This window comes from Ictidomys tridecemlineatus, chromosome 4, assembly GCF_052094955.1.
Source record: "Ictidomys tridecemlineatus isolate mIctTri1 chromosome 4, mIctTri1.hap1, whole genome shotgun sequence".
NCBI classification, from domain to species: Eukaryota; Metazoa; Chordata; class Mammalia; order Rodentia; family Sciuridae; genus Ictidomys; species Ictidomys tridecemlineatus.
In genome coordinates, this window is record NC_135480.1 from 96,782,634 (window position 1) to 96,799,379 (window position 16,746).

The following is a 16,746-nucleotide window of genomic DNA, read 5'->3' on the forward strand; positions in this document are numbered from 1 at the left end:
CATGCCTGCTTCCTGCATTGGGAGCAAGAGGAGGCCAGGAGGAAATAATGAAGAAGCCAAGCCCTGTAATGCCCTGTATCCTTCTTGTAATCCTTCTTGTACCCACTAACCACTCTTCAAGGTCTTGTATCTGTTTTCCAGTCTAGAGAGTGTTACCAGAAGATCTTAGAAATAAACCCCAAGCTTCAGACACAGATGAAAGGTGAGAATGCTCCTGCTGATACCCTTCCTTCTAATCTCATTTCCCTCTGTGCTCCTCCCAAGGGTGCCTTCCTACCGTCCCTGCCCTTGGCCATGAGGCCACAGCCTGGCCTTTTCTATTCTCCAGCCCTGTATTAATAGGTCTGCTCCTTTTCCTTCTGTTTGCTTGCTCTGATTTTTGCTTCCTTTTTTCCTATGCTTTCCTCCTTTAGAGACTTCTAATCTTCTAAGTCCCCAAGATGAAATGTTTAAGACTCTTGGTGTAAACTTTACATTGTTATTAAAATTCTCTTGCTGAAGAAAAATTTCAGTTATTTTCATGTGTTTATGCTTCTCAGCCTCCCATCTGGATGGAGGAAAAGAAGGAAAGGGAAGGAGGGAGGAAGAGATAGGGAGAGGAGGGAAAGGTGACTTCTTATGTGGTGTTTTGATTGTTAGGGTTTTGTTTGAGTTTGGGTTTCTCCTGCTTGTTTTGCTAGAGTACCTGAACCAAGTCCATCTTCAGGAGAAGGCAGACCTTCAAGAGAAGGAAGCCCATGAATTACTGAATTCAGGAAAGGACACAGCTGTGACAACCAAAAACCTCCTGGAATCCCTTTCCAAACCTGACCAGATGCCCTTGTTCTATGCAGGGGGGATGGAGATCCTGACAGAAATGATGAAGGACTGTAAGCTAGAGATGTGTTCTTTCTCATGCGTACTGTCAGTGTGAAGGGATAGGCTTTGGAGGTATGGCTTTATAAGGCAAAGAATCCTTCCGTCCCTTATACAATATTGATTGGAGATGTACTCTAATATATGTGCTAAAGGGGGTGCACAAAAAAATACCCCCACCCCTCTTCCATCCTCTCTTCAGACCATGCATATCCTCAGTACACAGACAGTAACCACCATACACAACAAAACATAAAACACATGCTTGACACGCACTCATTCCGTATGTATTTATATTATGTTCTCAAACCATACATGCACACTCACTCCACACATGTACTGGTATCAGTGTACATATTCTACACACAGGTAGTCCTCACATGTGTTCCACACATTCCTATGCCCACCCTAGACATTCTTTATGCACACAACCTCCTCCCTGTAGAGAAAGAAAAGGTAGAAGTTTGTAGGATAAACTGCCCTGTTCACACCAGATACACTTAATGACTGCTTAGAATGTGAAGAGAGTTTCAGAGGAAGCATTGGCACTCCTTCCACTAATGAGAGCTGTGCTGCTTCCTTTTACCAGCTCTTGTAAACATTGATGCCAGGGCTTAAACAATTTTTGTTACTTGTACAGAATGTTGCTTGCACAAATGGATGGCCATCCCTGGCTTGCCTTTGTGTACAATTCAGAGCACTCAAATATCCCCTCCAGCAGTTTTTGGGAGATTACGGGTTCCTCTCTAGAGCCTGGAAATCACTTCAGAATAAATATTTAAGAACAGATGGGCGTGCCAGTCCTTTACAGTGGTTAAGCAGCTCCCGGAGGCTCTCTGTAAGGATTGCAACCTGATGAATTGTGCCGCTTACCCATGATGCCACCCCAGTTCTGCTCCTTCTCTAGGTAGTCCCTCTGACTGCAGCACTGAGTGGCTGATGACAGTTACATTTTCGAAGTGTAGAGGTATTTGTTGCTGCCAAACTGTCAATTTGGTGATCTGGATCTGCCATATTAGGAGTTAGTGATCAGCTTGCTGTGCTGTGCTGGACACCAGCTGGACAGTTCAGGAGCCTGATTTGGTTTCCTATGAATTTGTCTCAGGCACAGAACAAACTTTATTCAGAATACACGGTGGATTCCGCATCATCAGTGACAATGAAGTCATAAGAAGGTAGGGATGTTTGGGAAGATAACCCAGCATCAAAGCAAGGAAAGAACCATTTCTTGGGAATGACCACACATACAGTGATGGTACTGTGTCCCTGCCCCTCGTTCAGCAGTGGTGTCCCCTCCAGGATCCCAGAGCTCCCACACTAACACCCTTGAGGTTGGAACCTTAGGTCACTTGAGTCATGCTTCAGCTAGCAGTTGGAGAGGAGGAAGAGTAGGAGAAGAGCCAGGGCTCCTCCGGGCACTTCAAAGTCAGAGAAAGGACCATTCTTGCTGGTTTCCCAAGATTGGTATCTGTTCTTTTCCTCTTTTAGAATTTACTAATCACATCAAGAAGTAGAATCAGCTGGGTCTTGGCCATCCATTTAGAATTTCATCATAATAAATTACCAACCGGTAGGGGGTGATTTGCTGAACTTATTTGCATTTAACATTTCAGCTATTCTGGTATAATTCCTGAGGCTTAGGACCCTGACATGGGCTTGAGTTGCCAGCATGTGCCAGTATATTCAGTCATCCCCACAGCCCCTGGCTTACCACCCACCCCCTGGGCAACCCTAACCTCCTCAACCTATGTCCATGATCTGGATCAGTGATGGCCAGTCCTTGATCCTGGTGACCTGTGGCTCTGGATTTTATAAATTTTCTAAATTTGCATTTGGCAAATCTGGGAGTGAAATAAAATCAAGTGAAAAGAAAATCAGGACTGATTTCTAAATTCTGTGTTGCTCTCTCTGTCCATTGTAGGTGCTTTTCCATGACAGGGAAAGATGTGGTTGAAGAGACGATCTGTGTGTCTGTTCTGAAGCTTTGGCAAGCAGTGTGCAGTGAGAATGGTAAGCCCAGATCACCACCGCTAATCACCGGCTCACTGCTGGTGATGTGCAAGTTGCAGGTTTGGCATGATTGTCCCCCAGCCCCAGAAGGCCAGGCCTAAGAGAATTGGTGTAGACCTTCACACACACCCCTCCCCACAAAATCATGTGGATCACAAGCAGGATCTGCTTTGCAGCCTTGTCTGTAGCATCCTGCCTGCACACTCCTCCCAACCTTGGGAGAGCTGCGCAGAGGATGGTGGGCCAGGTCACTGTCTGCATAAGGAGTGGTCACCTCACCTGGCTCCCTCCCCTCTTTGCAAGCCATGACTACTTCTCATGTGCTGTCCATGGATGGACAGTGTTTCCTTTCTTATCTGCCTAAAAATGTTATTTCATTTTGCTGCCATCGTATCACTTTCAGTATCTTGAGATGTACAATGTGCACCGGCCAGCATCTGCACACACTGATAGTGTTGAATACTGAGACAATAAAATGGTGTGAGCATTTTACTTTCCAAGTCAGCTCTTACCTTTCTTCATGCTAGTGTCTTCTGGAGTTCATTAAGTTCATAGATAATCTTTCTTAATCACCTTTCTAACTTCAATGTCAATAAAGGTTTTAAATATTTCCTTCATTTTTAAGAAGGGTTTCATGGAAGAAGGTATGACCTTGGACATGAAACAGTAAAAATGGGGATAATGATAGCTGCATCTCCTTTTCACAGGGCTATTTGGTGAGCCATTAATAGATCTTATGAGTGCAGTATATCCTGTACATGCTGACTGTGGGATAATATATTTCCCCCTTGAGTTAATAGAGTGGACTCTTGACAAGAACTTAATAAAAAAAAAAATTCTAGAAAACTAGACAATCAGGGAACCTAGTTCCTAAAACACTTTCTACCCAGAGGAGTCATCTAGGTGCCTTGTTCTTCTGCATTAAGACGCCACTTGGCTTAGGGTTGTGTGTTTGCAAAGGCACCTGCAGGGGTGTGAGCAAGGCAGGGCTTGGTGCTGGTGTTTTCTCTGTGTGAATCTGAAATAGCAACACTTTTACTTTGGTATCTGTGAACCTTGGAGCTACATTTTTTAACATCTGAAAAATATTGTCAGACACAGCCTCAGATGTACATGTAAGTATCTCAGATCCATGAAATATTGATAAATCTAACCCAATAAATACAGAGAAGTTTTTAAAATGGGAAATGAAACACTTAAAAGTGAGAACATGAAAATATATTGGTGACATATTGTTGAGTGGGGAAGAGAAGCCAACTACAGGTAGGATGTGTAGTATTTTTTTTAATATTTATTTTTGTAGTTGTTATTGAACACGATAACTATTTATATGTGGTGCTGAGGATTGAACCCAGGACCTTGCACGTGCGAGGTGAGCGCTCTACCGCTGAGCCATAACCCCAGCCCCAATGTGTAGTATTTTTAACATTATTCTTGTGAGAGTGAATAATAGCTCCTTATAAAATAGGCTTACCTGGAGGGGGCACTGGGGAAGGGGACTTTCATTTTTAGCTTTATACTACTTCTGTGTTCTTTAAATGACTTACAACAAGCTACTTTTCCAGTATAAGAAAAAAAATTGTAAACAAACAAACCAATAAATCTTTCCATTTTGAAGATCAGTAGATCCTATTTTACATAGACAGGTGAACTGTAGGATTGAAATTTAATGTTTGAACGAAAACATGGGTAGCTTGATGGGTAGGCAGAAAGTCAGATCCTGTGCTTCTGCATCTGGCTCTTTTAGACCCTGAAGAGCCCTGGTGTGTCCTCTTCTTGAATGCTGTGTGCCATGTACAAATGGGCAGTTAACACGGTAGAGAGGAGAGCCCAGGTTAATGAGGCATAGCAATGGGTCTCATCCTGCTGAGATCCAATTTGCTGTGCCCTGTTTCGTACCTCAGTCTCATACTCCTGTCTGCTCCTCTCTGTACTCAGATAAATTCAAATACCTGGTCAAGCGTAAGGAAGTAAATCTATGCCACTACTCTAAAATAGCTCATAGTCTAGGAGGAGGGCATGCTTTATTAATTAACTTATGTGACATTCCAGTTTCTGAGAGAGAACTCAAATGTTTACTCTGGCTGTTATATGAAGATTGATGATCTAATGATATTCCACAGTTAAGCATATTTCTTACCTGTGCCTCTCATTTCCAGATACTATATACCAAGGAACCTTTTGACAATAATGGTAGCCATTGAGTGTGTGCCATTCTGGCCTGATCAGGTATTGACTCATTAAATCCTACTAATAGCTCTAGGAGGCGAGTCATTGCCTTCATCTTACCAATAAGGAAACTGAGGGACATAGGAGTTGACAGTTGGCTAAGGTTGCTCCCTGTTCGTTCAAACCCAGCAGTCTGGCTCTTGAGGCTTGCTCTGACATATTATCCTGCCCCTCAAATGAATGGATAAGAATTAATTTCCCATTGGGAGGGTGGGAGAAAAAACAGGCTTACCTGCCATCATGACATGAACCAAGCAGATAACCCCTATGTTTTGCAGAGGAAAACCAGCGTCTGCTTATGATGTACCCAGATTGGGCCAGGCTGGTGCCCTCCCTCTTGACATCCAGAGTCCTTGCCATCCAACAGGAGAGCCTGGCACTACTGGTACAGCTTGCCCAGACAGAGAATGGACGGAGCCTGGTCATCAGCCACCTTGACCTGACCCGGTAAGACTCTGCTAAGGGGTCTTGATGGTGGCATCTCAGGTCCCCACTCACTAGACAAATGGAGAGGGGCCTGCCTCAGCTCCTTATGCTGCTCTTGTGTATGGACTGCTGTCAGGCTTCCTGAAGGGTCAGTAGCAGAAAGAGCCTTTGAAAGTAATGCTGTGTCCCAAGCAGCTCTGGGATAAGTTCCTGTCTGAACTCAGTACTCTTTTAGTCAGCTCTTTCACCCGAGACCAAAAGACCCAAAGAGAACAATTAGAGGATGTAAAGTATTTGGTGCTCATAGTCACAGAGGTCTTAGTCCATAAATGGCCAGATCCTTAGCTCTGCATCCAAGGTGAGGCAGAACATCATGGTGGAAGAGTGTAAAGAAGGAAAGCAACCCAGGGTAGAGCCACAAGGAAGCAGAGACAAGCTGTTACCATGGACAAGCTAAATGTAACCCCCCCCAGGGCATACCCCCAGTGACCCACCTCCTCCAGCCACACCCTACCTGCCTATAGTTACCATTCAGTTAATTCCTATTGGGGAATTAATGTACTGATTAGGTTAAGGCTCTGTAACCCAATCATTCCACCTTTAAACTTTCCTGCATTGTCACATACATGAGCTTCTGGGGACACCTCTTATCTAAACCATAACAAGTACGGAGAACAGTTCACTGTCCCCACACAACTGAAGTGTCTCCATCTCACAGATATTGTAGATAATGTCAGTGGTGGCACTTCTAAAGCCAAATCTGGAGCTCTGCTTTGAAAAGGGTCACTTGGTTCTACTCTTTTAACCTCAGGCCTGGCCCTATCCTGTTCTTGCCCTTACTTTTTCTCTTTCTTTCCTGTTTGAAGCAATGCCACCTCATTTTGTACCTCTTTCTGAAAAGAAGGTAGAGTATAAATTAATAAAACAAATGCTTTTACAAGAAAAGCTTTTAAGGTTGAATCACATAAGAATGGAATGTCCCTCTTTTCCAAGACTTCCCTAAAAAATTACCTGAACCACAGTGACTGTGCTCAGTACTTTTCAGTTTTCTTTAATCATTTTGTTTATTTTTTTAGAGTATTTATTTTTTATTAATTTTCAATTTATTTATCTTCAGGTTGTTGATTCAAACATAGGAAATTGCCATTTTTTATATTAGAAAGGATGCATGTCAGCCATATCATGTGGCTCAGCTTAAGGGAAAGAGTAGCAGTGACTACAGCCTGCTCTGTAAGCATTTCAGATATAACCTAAAACTAGTAGTTAGCCTTCCAGTTTCCTCACTATTATTTCTTTTTAAACTCCCCTGTCCTGAGATGCAGGCAACAGTGTTATGACTCCATTTCACAGATGAGGCAGGAAAAGCTACAGCAAGTGCCAAGGGAAACTTACCCTCCTCTCTCCCAGATGTAGTTCCTTGGCACCTGGTTTCTGCCCTTTGGTCCCAATTGGAAGAAAAAAGGAGCCAAATCTGCAGCCCTGTCAGCACCTGTCCCATCCTGAGGAGGTTCATTGTGTGCTAAGGACAGGGTGGTCAGTAAACCCCAGCTGTGGCTCTCTCTGTCTCCCCATCACCATCTAGTTGCTGCCACAGTGCCCCCCAGCATGGCTTTGGTGGCCCCTAAAGCTCAGTCCATCTGGTGGGTGGACTGTCAGTGGAGTTAAATTCTCCAAAAGCACATTTTATTTTTCAAATGAATCTGCAGTTATTTTCTCGGTACCTTCACCGTTTTTTTCATTTGATTTTTGTCTCTTTGAGTAAATATAGCTATAGTTATCATAAATGTTTCTTCCCCAAGCTATCTTTGAATTGCTTGAGTCTCAATTTGCATTTTTCCAGTGTCTTGGAGAGTGACATTTACAATCACCTCATGCAGTTCTGCCCACACTCTTTAGACTGAGAAATCTCAGCTTATTACTTTTTTGCCCACTAGTCTTGCTAATGTCCATCTTCAATTAAATTAGAAGGAGATGTAATGGATTCTCCACAATGAAATGAAGTGGGCAGAAGCAGGACAGGACAGCACACAGTCCCACGACTCTCACAGAGGCACACATGATCACATTCCTCCCAAAATGCTTCCCCTCATATGTGAGGCTGAGAGAGTGAATGTTCACTGATGAGGACTGGCCAAGGGCCATTGTCACTTTGTAGACAGGGCTGGATTTTTAGACTCAAGCAGTTCCGAGCTTAAATCCTCTGCTTGTCTCTTTGTAATTATATGATCAGAGAAGTTACTCACCCTGATGGGCCAGAGCGTCTCCTCTGCAACTGAAACTTACAATAACATTTAAGAGAGATGATATATCTGTGTTGGTTAAAGTTTTTTCTGCAGGATCCTACTGAATGCTCAACCGAAAAGAGCTTCAACAAAACAGAGCCTTGCTTATTTTTTTTCCTCACAAAACAAGGAAAGACTAAGCATAGTAACCTGTGACTTAAAAGATGACTTAAAGATGTTGAAGTCAAAGTCTCTGTGCTCTAACCTTTCCCCCTGGGCACTCCTCGCTTGCTGTAGCCTGCCTTCCTTTTCTAAAACAGATCAGCCAGATTCATTCTTTTTATTAAGAAAAGCACTGTTTGTTTATATATGTTAGAACAAAATTCTGTCACATGCCACCCCTGGTAGGGAAAATGGCCCCAGCTTCTATGTTGGGGTCAGGCAGAGTGGCAGGGAGTGGGACTGGGAGGCGTTAGGAGCAAACAGACTCTAGCATCATGCCTGGACTCGGCATGGATGCAGCTTACTTCTGTCATCATTTTTTTTTTCTCTTCAGGGTCCTAAACTGAGGTGGTAGTGCCTTTACAGGTTGCTTGAGACCTTTCTCTGACCTGTGTGGTGCGTCCACAGGGACAGCTGCCTATCAACAGAGCAGAAAACCTGCCTCTGAGGGAGAGGGGATGAGAGGAGCTAGAAAGGACAGACACATTGTCTCCTCTAGTAATGACTGCACTCAGCATGAGTACTCTGTCACATGGTGAGGGAGCCAACTTGTGTACATCTCCCAAGACAAAACCAAAATGATCTTAGACTGTTGTCTCATCCTCTGTGCTGTTCAGGTTCATTAGCATTCATCTTTAAGACCAAGAAAATAGATTTAAATTGGTGGAGAAGGAATCTGACCTAACTTTAAAACAAATCATCTGACAACAGGAACTCTGGAGTAGACTCCTGAGGAAGTGAGGAATTTGCAGAAGCTTGGCATTACCTTGACCTTAGTGACAAACCAACCTGACCTGCCCAGCCTGGATGCCCCTCTGTGGCATCCCAGCACACCTGTGCATGATCCCCAGGGAAGAGCCAGCATTTTCAGTTGTTTGAAGATGGGAACTAACATAGCTAACAGACTGCGAGTCTTTCCCCATCTAGTGAGGACGTGGAGCTCACCTCCCAGGGCAGCCTGTCCACTTCCAACCTAGGTCTAGTTGCTAGAAGTCATTTCCTTACACCAAACACAAACTGCTGCCCCGTAGCATTCTGGGCTGAAGCCAAGTCCAGACTCTGGAAGGCCTAGAGAAGGCTTCGGTTCCTTCTGCTTTCCAGTGCCTTAGGTGTAGGAAGACACCAGCCTTTTATAGGTTAAGCACCCTGGCTCCCTCATGTGATTTGGCTTCCATGCCTATCCTAGAAGATCTCCTAGGTAGGCAGATCTCATCCCCCAAGAGTGAGTGACTAGATGCCACATTCCCAACTGCCCATTCTGATGGGCTCTTTCCTGTCTTTCCCTCACTTGGCTGCCCTGTGGCATTGGATCCTCTTGATCCTACCCTTCTCGAAACTCCACAACCACTACTGTCAGGACATGCCCCTTCCTGGCCCACCTCCTCACTCCTGGCTTCATCTCCTTGTCTTCTTTCATCAGTCCCTTTATGCTCTCCCTTTTAAGTCAGAGACTCCAGAATCCTACCCGTGGTCCTCATTTCAACTGTGGCCTTGATTAAGAGACAGTCTGAGTCCCTCTCTCAAGTACTGGATAACAACACCCTTCTGCCACTGGATATCTCTATTTCAGTGCCCATGAGTGCCATAAATTTAATAAATTGAAGTGTGCTTCTTCAGTCCAGACCTCTGCCTGAACTTCCTGTCTTTGCAGAGGACTTCTATCCATCCACTTGCCTAAACCATGATCCTGGAAGTAACAGGGTCACCCTTTACCACATCTATAAGTCAGTATGTTTCCATCCTTGCTCCTGTTTTCATTCCATTTCTCCTCCTTCTCTTAGTCATTCCTTCTCAGTCTTTACAAGTACCTCCTTTTTCATGGTACCGCTTCCCCTGTAGCTGCTACTGTTGGTTGGTCTCTTCACTTTTATTATCTGGACAATCAGTTCTCCCTGGTTAGATTCCCTGCCTCCCATCCCACATGCTCCAATCTGGCTTCTGCCCTGTCAACAAAAGGATTATTTTAAAAAACACACATCAGGCTGAGTGTGGTGGTGTACACCTATAATCCCAGCAGGAGGCTGAGGCAGGAGGATTGTGAGTTCAAAGCCAACCTCAGCAACTCAGCAAGTCCCTAAGCAACTCAGTGAAACCCTGTCTCTAAATAAAATACAAAAAGGGATAGAGATATGGCTTAGTGGTCAATTACCCTTGGGTTCCATCCCCGGTACCAAAAAAAAAAAAAAAACACATCTGTCCTGTTATTTTCCTACTTAAAATGCTGCAATGACTCTCTGTTGCCTATATGACTGTTTCTTCAATTCCCGAGATACAGTGATTGTGAGTCACCTGAGTCCTTGATTAAAAATGCAGCATCCTGGAGTCTTCTCCCACACAGTGGCTGAGAGTGGCCTGGGAGTCCTTGCTACTCCTCTGTGACCACCACTAAGCATGTCTTCCATCAACTCTACTTTGGAGAACACAGGCCTCTAGGGTTGTGAAAACTTTCCAGCAGACCACAGAGGGCCACCATGATCTGGGTCTGTCTATCTCTCTTGCCTCACTGTCCCTGTCTTCCCCTCCTACTCTAAGCACTAATTATAAGAAGCTTCTACTAGTACCCAAACTTGCCTCAGGTTACTTTGCCTGACATGCTGTTTTCTTGTCCCCATGTGCCCAGTGCTGGCCTGCAAGCTCCCTGGACACTGTCTAGGGCTGAGCCAGGACACAGTCTTGTTTTATTGTTATGGCCCCAGAACCTGCCACATTGCCTGATATGGTCAGTGCTCGTTCAGTATTGTTGACTGAATGGATTAAGGAATGAATAGGTAATGCTACTCTCTCAAGAGACACTGAAATGTCATCTGCTGTTGAGGCCCTCCTCATTGCCATCATCCACGCCTCCTGCCAGGTAGACTCTGAGTCTTCAACATGTGTCTGTTTCTAACACACCATCTAACACACAACTTCTCTTCCTTATTTATTTGTGTGTGTATCACTGTGGGGAACCAGGAGGTCCGTGCTGAGCACAGTACTAAGCACAGTGTAGATGCCCAGTACAGGTTTGCTGGGTGGGCAAATGGCACCATTATTCTGGTGCCAGTACATCCGTTTAGACAGTGTGAGAATTCAGTAGCATTTTTGGCAGCTGCTTCAGACTGCTTGGCCAGACTGTGTTTGTAGTAGACTAAAATCCCTTAGCCCTTTTCTGTGTGAGCCAGTTATAATGCAGGTCTCCCAATGCTGTTACTATACAGAATCTCTAGCTCTCAGTAGAGGAGTCTGAGCTTAATCCTATCAAATTTTATCTGATGTGTTCAGCAGCCTGTCAAGATCTTGTTAAATCTTTATTCCATCATCTGCCTTATTAGGGCGCCTCCCACGTTAGTCATCAGCATATTAGTAAGTGTGCCATTTAGATGTCATCTAAGTTAATGAACTTGACTGAGCCAGAATCACAGAGCAGAGCCCCAGAGACTCCTTCCCAAGCTGGTGTCTGGTAATCTATAAACTTTAGTTAACACTATTCAACCCCAGGGAATTCATGTTAAGTGGTAGAGCCATGGAAGGATAGTATCTCTCTGAGTCAGGCCTGGAGCTGGGCGTCCTGGCGAGGCATGGCTAGACCACCCTTTCAGCTTCTCTCACCAGGCTCCCAACTCCTTCCTGAACTCCTTGCTCAGTCACTTGTTGGGGAGGCTGGTAGTTGGAGGACAGCCCCCTCTGAGGCTTTTTATGGGTTTTTGCAGATTATTGGAAGCCCTGCTGTCATTTCTTGATTTCTTAGATAAGAAGGCCAACATTGCCATGGGACTGCTCACAGACTTGGCTCTGGATGAAAGGTAACTTTTTTAGTTCCAGAAACTGATAATTCTTCTGCCTGTGTTGAACTATCATTTTCTTACATGTGCAGTATACAGATAGGCTAGGCATGTCTGACCAGGCCTCACAAGGTTTGCTGAATAGGAAGGCCAATGCCTTCCAGAGGCTGTGGATTTTCGCTCCCATGTCAGTCTTTCTGCAGGGAAGGTCAGTCTTCAGTGGGTTTGGGTGCAGTAAGTAACATGCAGTTGGCCTTTGATACCTGTGACTTCTACATCTGTAGATTCAATGAACCAGCGATTAGAAATGTTGGAAAACATGCATCTGTACTGAACATATACATATTTTCTTCTTGTCATTCTCTAAATAATAGAGTATAACAACTATTTATACAGCACTCACATTGTATGAGGTTCTGTAAGCTAAAGATGATTTGAGGAATACAAGAGAATATGTGTAGGTTATATGCAAGTACACATTTTATATAAGGGACTTGAGCATCTTTGAATTTTGATATACACGTGGGTCCTGGTATCAATTTCTCACAGATATAAGAGGGTGGCTACTTAGAACAGTGCCTATCACAGTAAGTGCACCTGAAAAGTGTCAGGGAAGCTTCTTCCCCTTGGTGCCTGGTGCACAGTAACTGCCCAGCACATTTGTATGGAATGAACATGAATGAGCAAGCAGGCAAGAATGAGTGTAAAGTGTAGCCTCCCTTGGGTTGCCAGTGATATTATGAATAAACTCCTCCTCCTGCCTGTTTTTTATATTTTTCTTTTAATTAGCACTTGGGGTGAATAATAGTAAAACTCTTATTTTTCTCATTCTTAAGATTTTTTTTTAAAAATCACTGATCTTGCCTAGAAATCATCATGTGATTGAGAACTGCTGATGCTTATAGACAAGCCAGGCATCTGGCCCAGGCCTGGAGTGAGGAGTGCTCTAGCACATAGACACATGTATGCATCTGGGCCCCTCCTGGTGGCTGTAACAAGTCAATGTGCTTACATTGTATTTCCCATCTGCACATCACACATATGACCTATAGACTCAGGGTGCAGAGTCAACTCACCAGAGGTCCGGTAATTCGACTCAGAAGATCTGCCATCTGAGGTCTGGTGTTTGACGTCAAAGACAATTCTCTAGACTTAGAAAAACTAAAGCCATATTACATACTCAGTGACAGTTTTGGAGGCCAAAGCTCAGAGTGAATTATTCATGCATGCTATAAATCACAGGAGCCCAGTGGATAACCCAAAATGTTGTATTTTATAGCTTGTGCCATGTAGAAGTAATGCTGGTTGCTATTCTCTCAACAGATTCCAAGTCCGGTTCCAGGCCAACCTTCCAGATGCTCTTCCGGCACTCATAGGTGTTCTGGTGAGCAAACACTCATTTCTAGCCTCCATGACAGGCACCCAGGAGTTGAACAGAGCTGTTTAAATACAGTTTGCACCCTGGAACCACTCTGTCTCTCAGATTGATTAAACATTATTCCCAGCTGCAATTTATACAAAAATGTCAATTATTAAAATAGCTTTAGTCTGGACAGGTAGAGGTGGCATATGATCAGGGTCAGTCACAGAGGAGAAAAAACTGCAAGTGGACTGCAGCCTAGGTAACAGTGGTGGTGGGGGGTGTCAGTCTTCATCAGTCCCCTCCTGGCATAAAGTCTTATCTTCAGGAAAACCTGCACCTGTCCCCTGAAAGGAAATCATCTCTTTCAGGCAGAGGACAGTAAGGGTCCACCATGGAGAGCAAGTTGTACCCAGATAGTCATGAAGCTTCAGGGTCCTCCAGGAGTGTAATCCTACCCCAGAGTTTTTCAGCTGTGGGAATGGAGAAGCGAAGGGATTTGCCCAGGTCCTCCCAGCTGATTCATGGGAGGCACAAAGTCCTTCCAGGCTTCACTGTGTTGTTAGGGTGACCCCAATTGATGTCCCCGTGTGGCATTAAGCTCTGAATCCCAGCCTTTTGCTGAGTGAGGGCTGCTCCTAGCAGACATTTGCCTACTCTCTGAGGCCTCGCTTTCTCTTGCTTTACTTTAGAAGAGGGATCCCAAGGTAACTAATGCCTCAGCTCTCTGCCAGTGCATTGCCATCATGGGGAACCTCAGTGCTGAGCCTGCCACCCGGAAGCACATGGCAGCCTGTGAAGACTTTGGGGATGCCTGCTTAGGATTCCTGGTATTTTGGTTTTTCTATTCAAAGCTGGTATTTTATCTTTTTAGGGGAGCAGTATCTCCTTTTTAATTATCTTTCAAAAATTCTGTTTCTCAAGGTGCAGGAGCCACTAGTTATTAGTCCCTCTGTAAACATAGATTTTATGGACTGCTAGACTTAAAGGCCTCTCCAGATCAAGTCTCAGCCACCCTGTCAATATTTGTAGGATTTCCTGGTAGAACCGACTTGATCATTCATTTTAGCACTCACTCTTCATTTTAAACCTAGAGACAGGCCCAGCTTGTCCCTAGGTTTAAAATGACAGAGGACCAGAGACACCTTCCACAGCTCCTGGATTAACGTGAAGTCACAGAACAGGTCTCTGGGCTTCCACCATCACTTAAATTCATGACATTGACAATTTCAAGTATCTTTGAGACTCTGTCTAAGGGAAGAGATGACCATGAAAAGCTGTCAAGCAGCAAGGTCATTGTTTACCTTGTTTTGTTTCCAAGGCCAGGTGTGAGGAGGACCTGGACCTATTCAGAGAGATCACATACACACTCTTGGGACTCATCATGAACGTGTGTCTTCAGGTCCCCTTTGTCTCAGAGGTATGGCCTTCTTATCTCCCTCTCTGGGCCCTGGAACAGCCTAAACTCATCCTGTTGCATAGAACCATTCACATTCTCAAAGACAACCAAGGCATACAGACTCGAATGCTAGTAGTGGGAATGTAGAGGGCTGGAGGGAAGCTGTCACGCTGCTCTGCTGAGGATGAGATAAGTTGCTCAGTTACACGTTCATTCAGAAAGCTACTTGTGTGCCCAGGGTGCAGAGAAGAATACAAGTTCAAATAAAGTATGGCCCCTGTTGTCAAAGCATTGCCCAGAGTTAAAAAAGGAAGAAGAGCAATGAAAGGCATTATGGGGACATCTGCACAGCACGTGGTGGCGGGGAGAAGGGAGTCATTTCTGTTTGACTGCTCAGAAGCAACTCCACAGAGGATTCCAATGATCAGGGTGTTCAACTCTCCTTCTTCCCTCTCACCGTGCTTGTAGGTTTGGGCTATGGAGGTGAGCAGAAGATGCCTGACTCTACTGAATTGCCAGGATGGAGGAATCCTAACAGTAAGTTCTCTAGAGAGTCCAGAAGCGGCTTCCTTGCTCTTGTTCTTGTTCTACTTTGCTGTCAGTGCATCTCAACCTTCTTCCCGTCACCACCTTTGAGAATTTGGTTCCTCTCTGAGGTATAGAGTAGATGTGCACCTCTGAATGATGCCCACAAACAAATAAATGCTGAATTTTGCCTACAGTTTGGGATATTTGGTGACCTGCTTTCAGAGTGCATCTGTAGACCCCCTGTAGTCCATGAATCAAAGATAAGAATCCATTTTCTATATATTCTGGAATCTAACCAGATAATATATATAATCTACCCTGTTTATCATATTTCAAGAGATCATGTGCAGACCAGACAGGCCAAAGGATTTTATTTACAATCCCTTTCTTCCATCATTGAGAAAAACATGTTTGAAGCCACAGATCTTAGAGTTTGTTTATGCTTAATGGTTTGGACCCTTTGGGAACACATGCTAGAAAGGCTTTCTGTGTCCTGCTGTTTGGCCAAGATGGAGAAGGCTTATGTTAGCACAGGGCATCAGGAGAAGAATATTAAGAGGTGATTTAAGAGGTACTCGCCATCATCCTAGAGCATGTTCTTCTCTTACATTAGAAAGATTCAGCCCTGTTTTCCTACCTGTTAAGGCAGGACCTAAAACTTAGAGCAAAAGTCAGGTTCATACTCAAGGCAAGTCTGGGAAACTAGCCCTTCAAGGATTGTAGGCTGGTGAATGGCTCCAGGGTTTAGAAATGGTTCTCCTACAAAGATCCAACCTACTTTGTTTAGGGCAAGTACTCGCAGCAACCTGAACTCCATGAAAGTGTGGTGGGTCTTCAGGTTCCCTGAACCCTGGGAAATTGTGTAGATTCCAAGTATATGTGCATTTTTTATAAGAGGGGCATGCATTTTATAAGAGGGGCCTCAGAAGAGGCCCGTGACCTGCCTCAAAGTGGTCAGTACCACTATTCTCAAGTGCCTGGGGCTTTTCTGTGTGGTTCAGACCTAAAACTGGGCCTGTGTCCTCAGGGAAGCTCTCGGGTCAGATTTTCCTATAATTCCATGCGTGTCCCATTTGGGAGCTTCCCAGCTTGCTGCACGGGGCAGCAGCTTCATCCTGGGGATCTGGTCCTTGGATAGTGCATATTGTCCACTGTTTTAAGCCTTAGAACTTAAGTCCTGTATTTTTTCCTCTAATAAATTAGAAGTCCAGAGAAAACTGAGGTCTTTTTAGTATTAAAGGGTGCCCTGTCTCTGCCTGCCTGTCAACAAACTTCCCATGAACACAACACGCCCACACACATCTTTATTGCTTTTTTTCATAAATGTGATTGGGCATCTAAGGTCATCAGACATTTTAGGAAAAGCACACACAAATAGAAAAACAAAGATAAACAGAAAAAAATGACCCCAGAGAAAGAAAGATATATAGGAAATAGAAGAAAATAGTAGTAACTATCAGTTTCATCCTGAGAAAGATTCAAGATAGTTATACCTATAAGACAGTAACTACTTGATATTATTTTTAAAAAGCCATGAGAGCTGGGAAATAAAGTAAATAAAATCTCTCAGAAAGTAGAACAAAAAGACAAAGATTCAGAAAGATAAGGATAAATGAAAACTCAAAAGAGAGGATTGATCCAGAAAGCAGAACCTCTCCTAATGAGGGCCCTGCTGGTGTGGAACTCTGGGAAGGACCAGAGAGGGCTTTCCTTCTCAGAGTTGAGCTGGTCCAT

At 44.2% G+C, this 16,746-nt stretch overlaps 1 protein-coding gene across 6 annotated transcripts in view; it reads left to right on the plus strand.

Moving 5' to 3' along the window:
• The window catches only part of Ttc12 (tetratricopeptide repeat domain 12), a 56,744-nt gene that overhangs the window by 25,455 nt on the left and 14,543 nt on the right, over positions 1–16,746 (plus strand). For 5 of the 6 annotated variants that reach the window (XM_078047026.1, XM_040285232.2, XM_078047025.1 and 2 more), the window contains exons 9-18: positions 142–202; positions 681–869; positions 1,961–2,030; positions 2,777–2,865; positions 5,373–5,541; positions 11,654–11,746; positions 13,049–13,109; positions 13,778–13,915; positions 14,407–14,505; positions 14,953–15,021. In XM_078047026.1, the coding sequence (XP_077903152.1) occupies positions 142–202; positions 681–869; positions 1,961–2,030; positions 2,777–2,865; positions 5,373–5,541; positions 11,654–11,746; positions 13,049–13,109; positions 13,778–13,915; positions 14,407–14,505; positions 14,953–15,021 (1,038 nt within the window). The remainder of the gene's footprint in view (positions 1–141; positions 203–680; positions 870–1,960; positions 2,031–2,776; positions 2,866–5,372; positions 5,542–11,653; positions 11,747–13,048; positions 13,110–13,777; positions 13,916–14,406; positions 14,506–14,952; positions 15,022–16,746) is intronic. The other variant, XM_078047028.1, reaches the window with a different exon arrangement.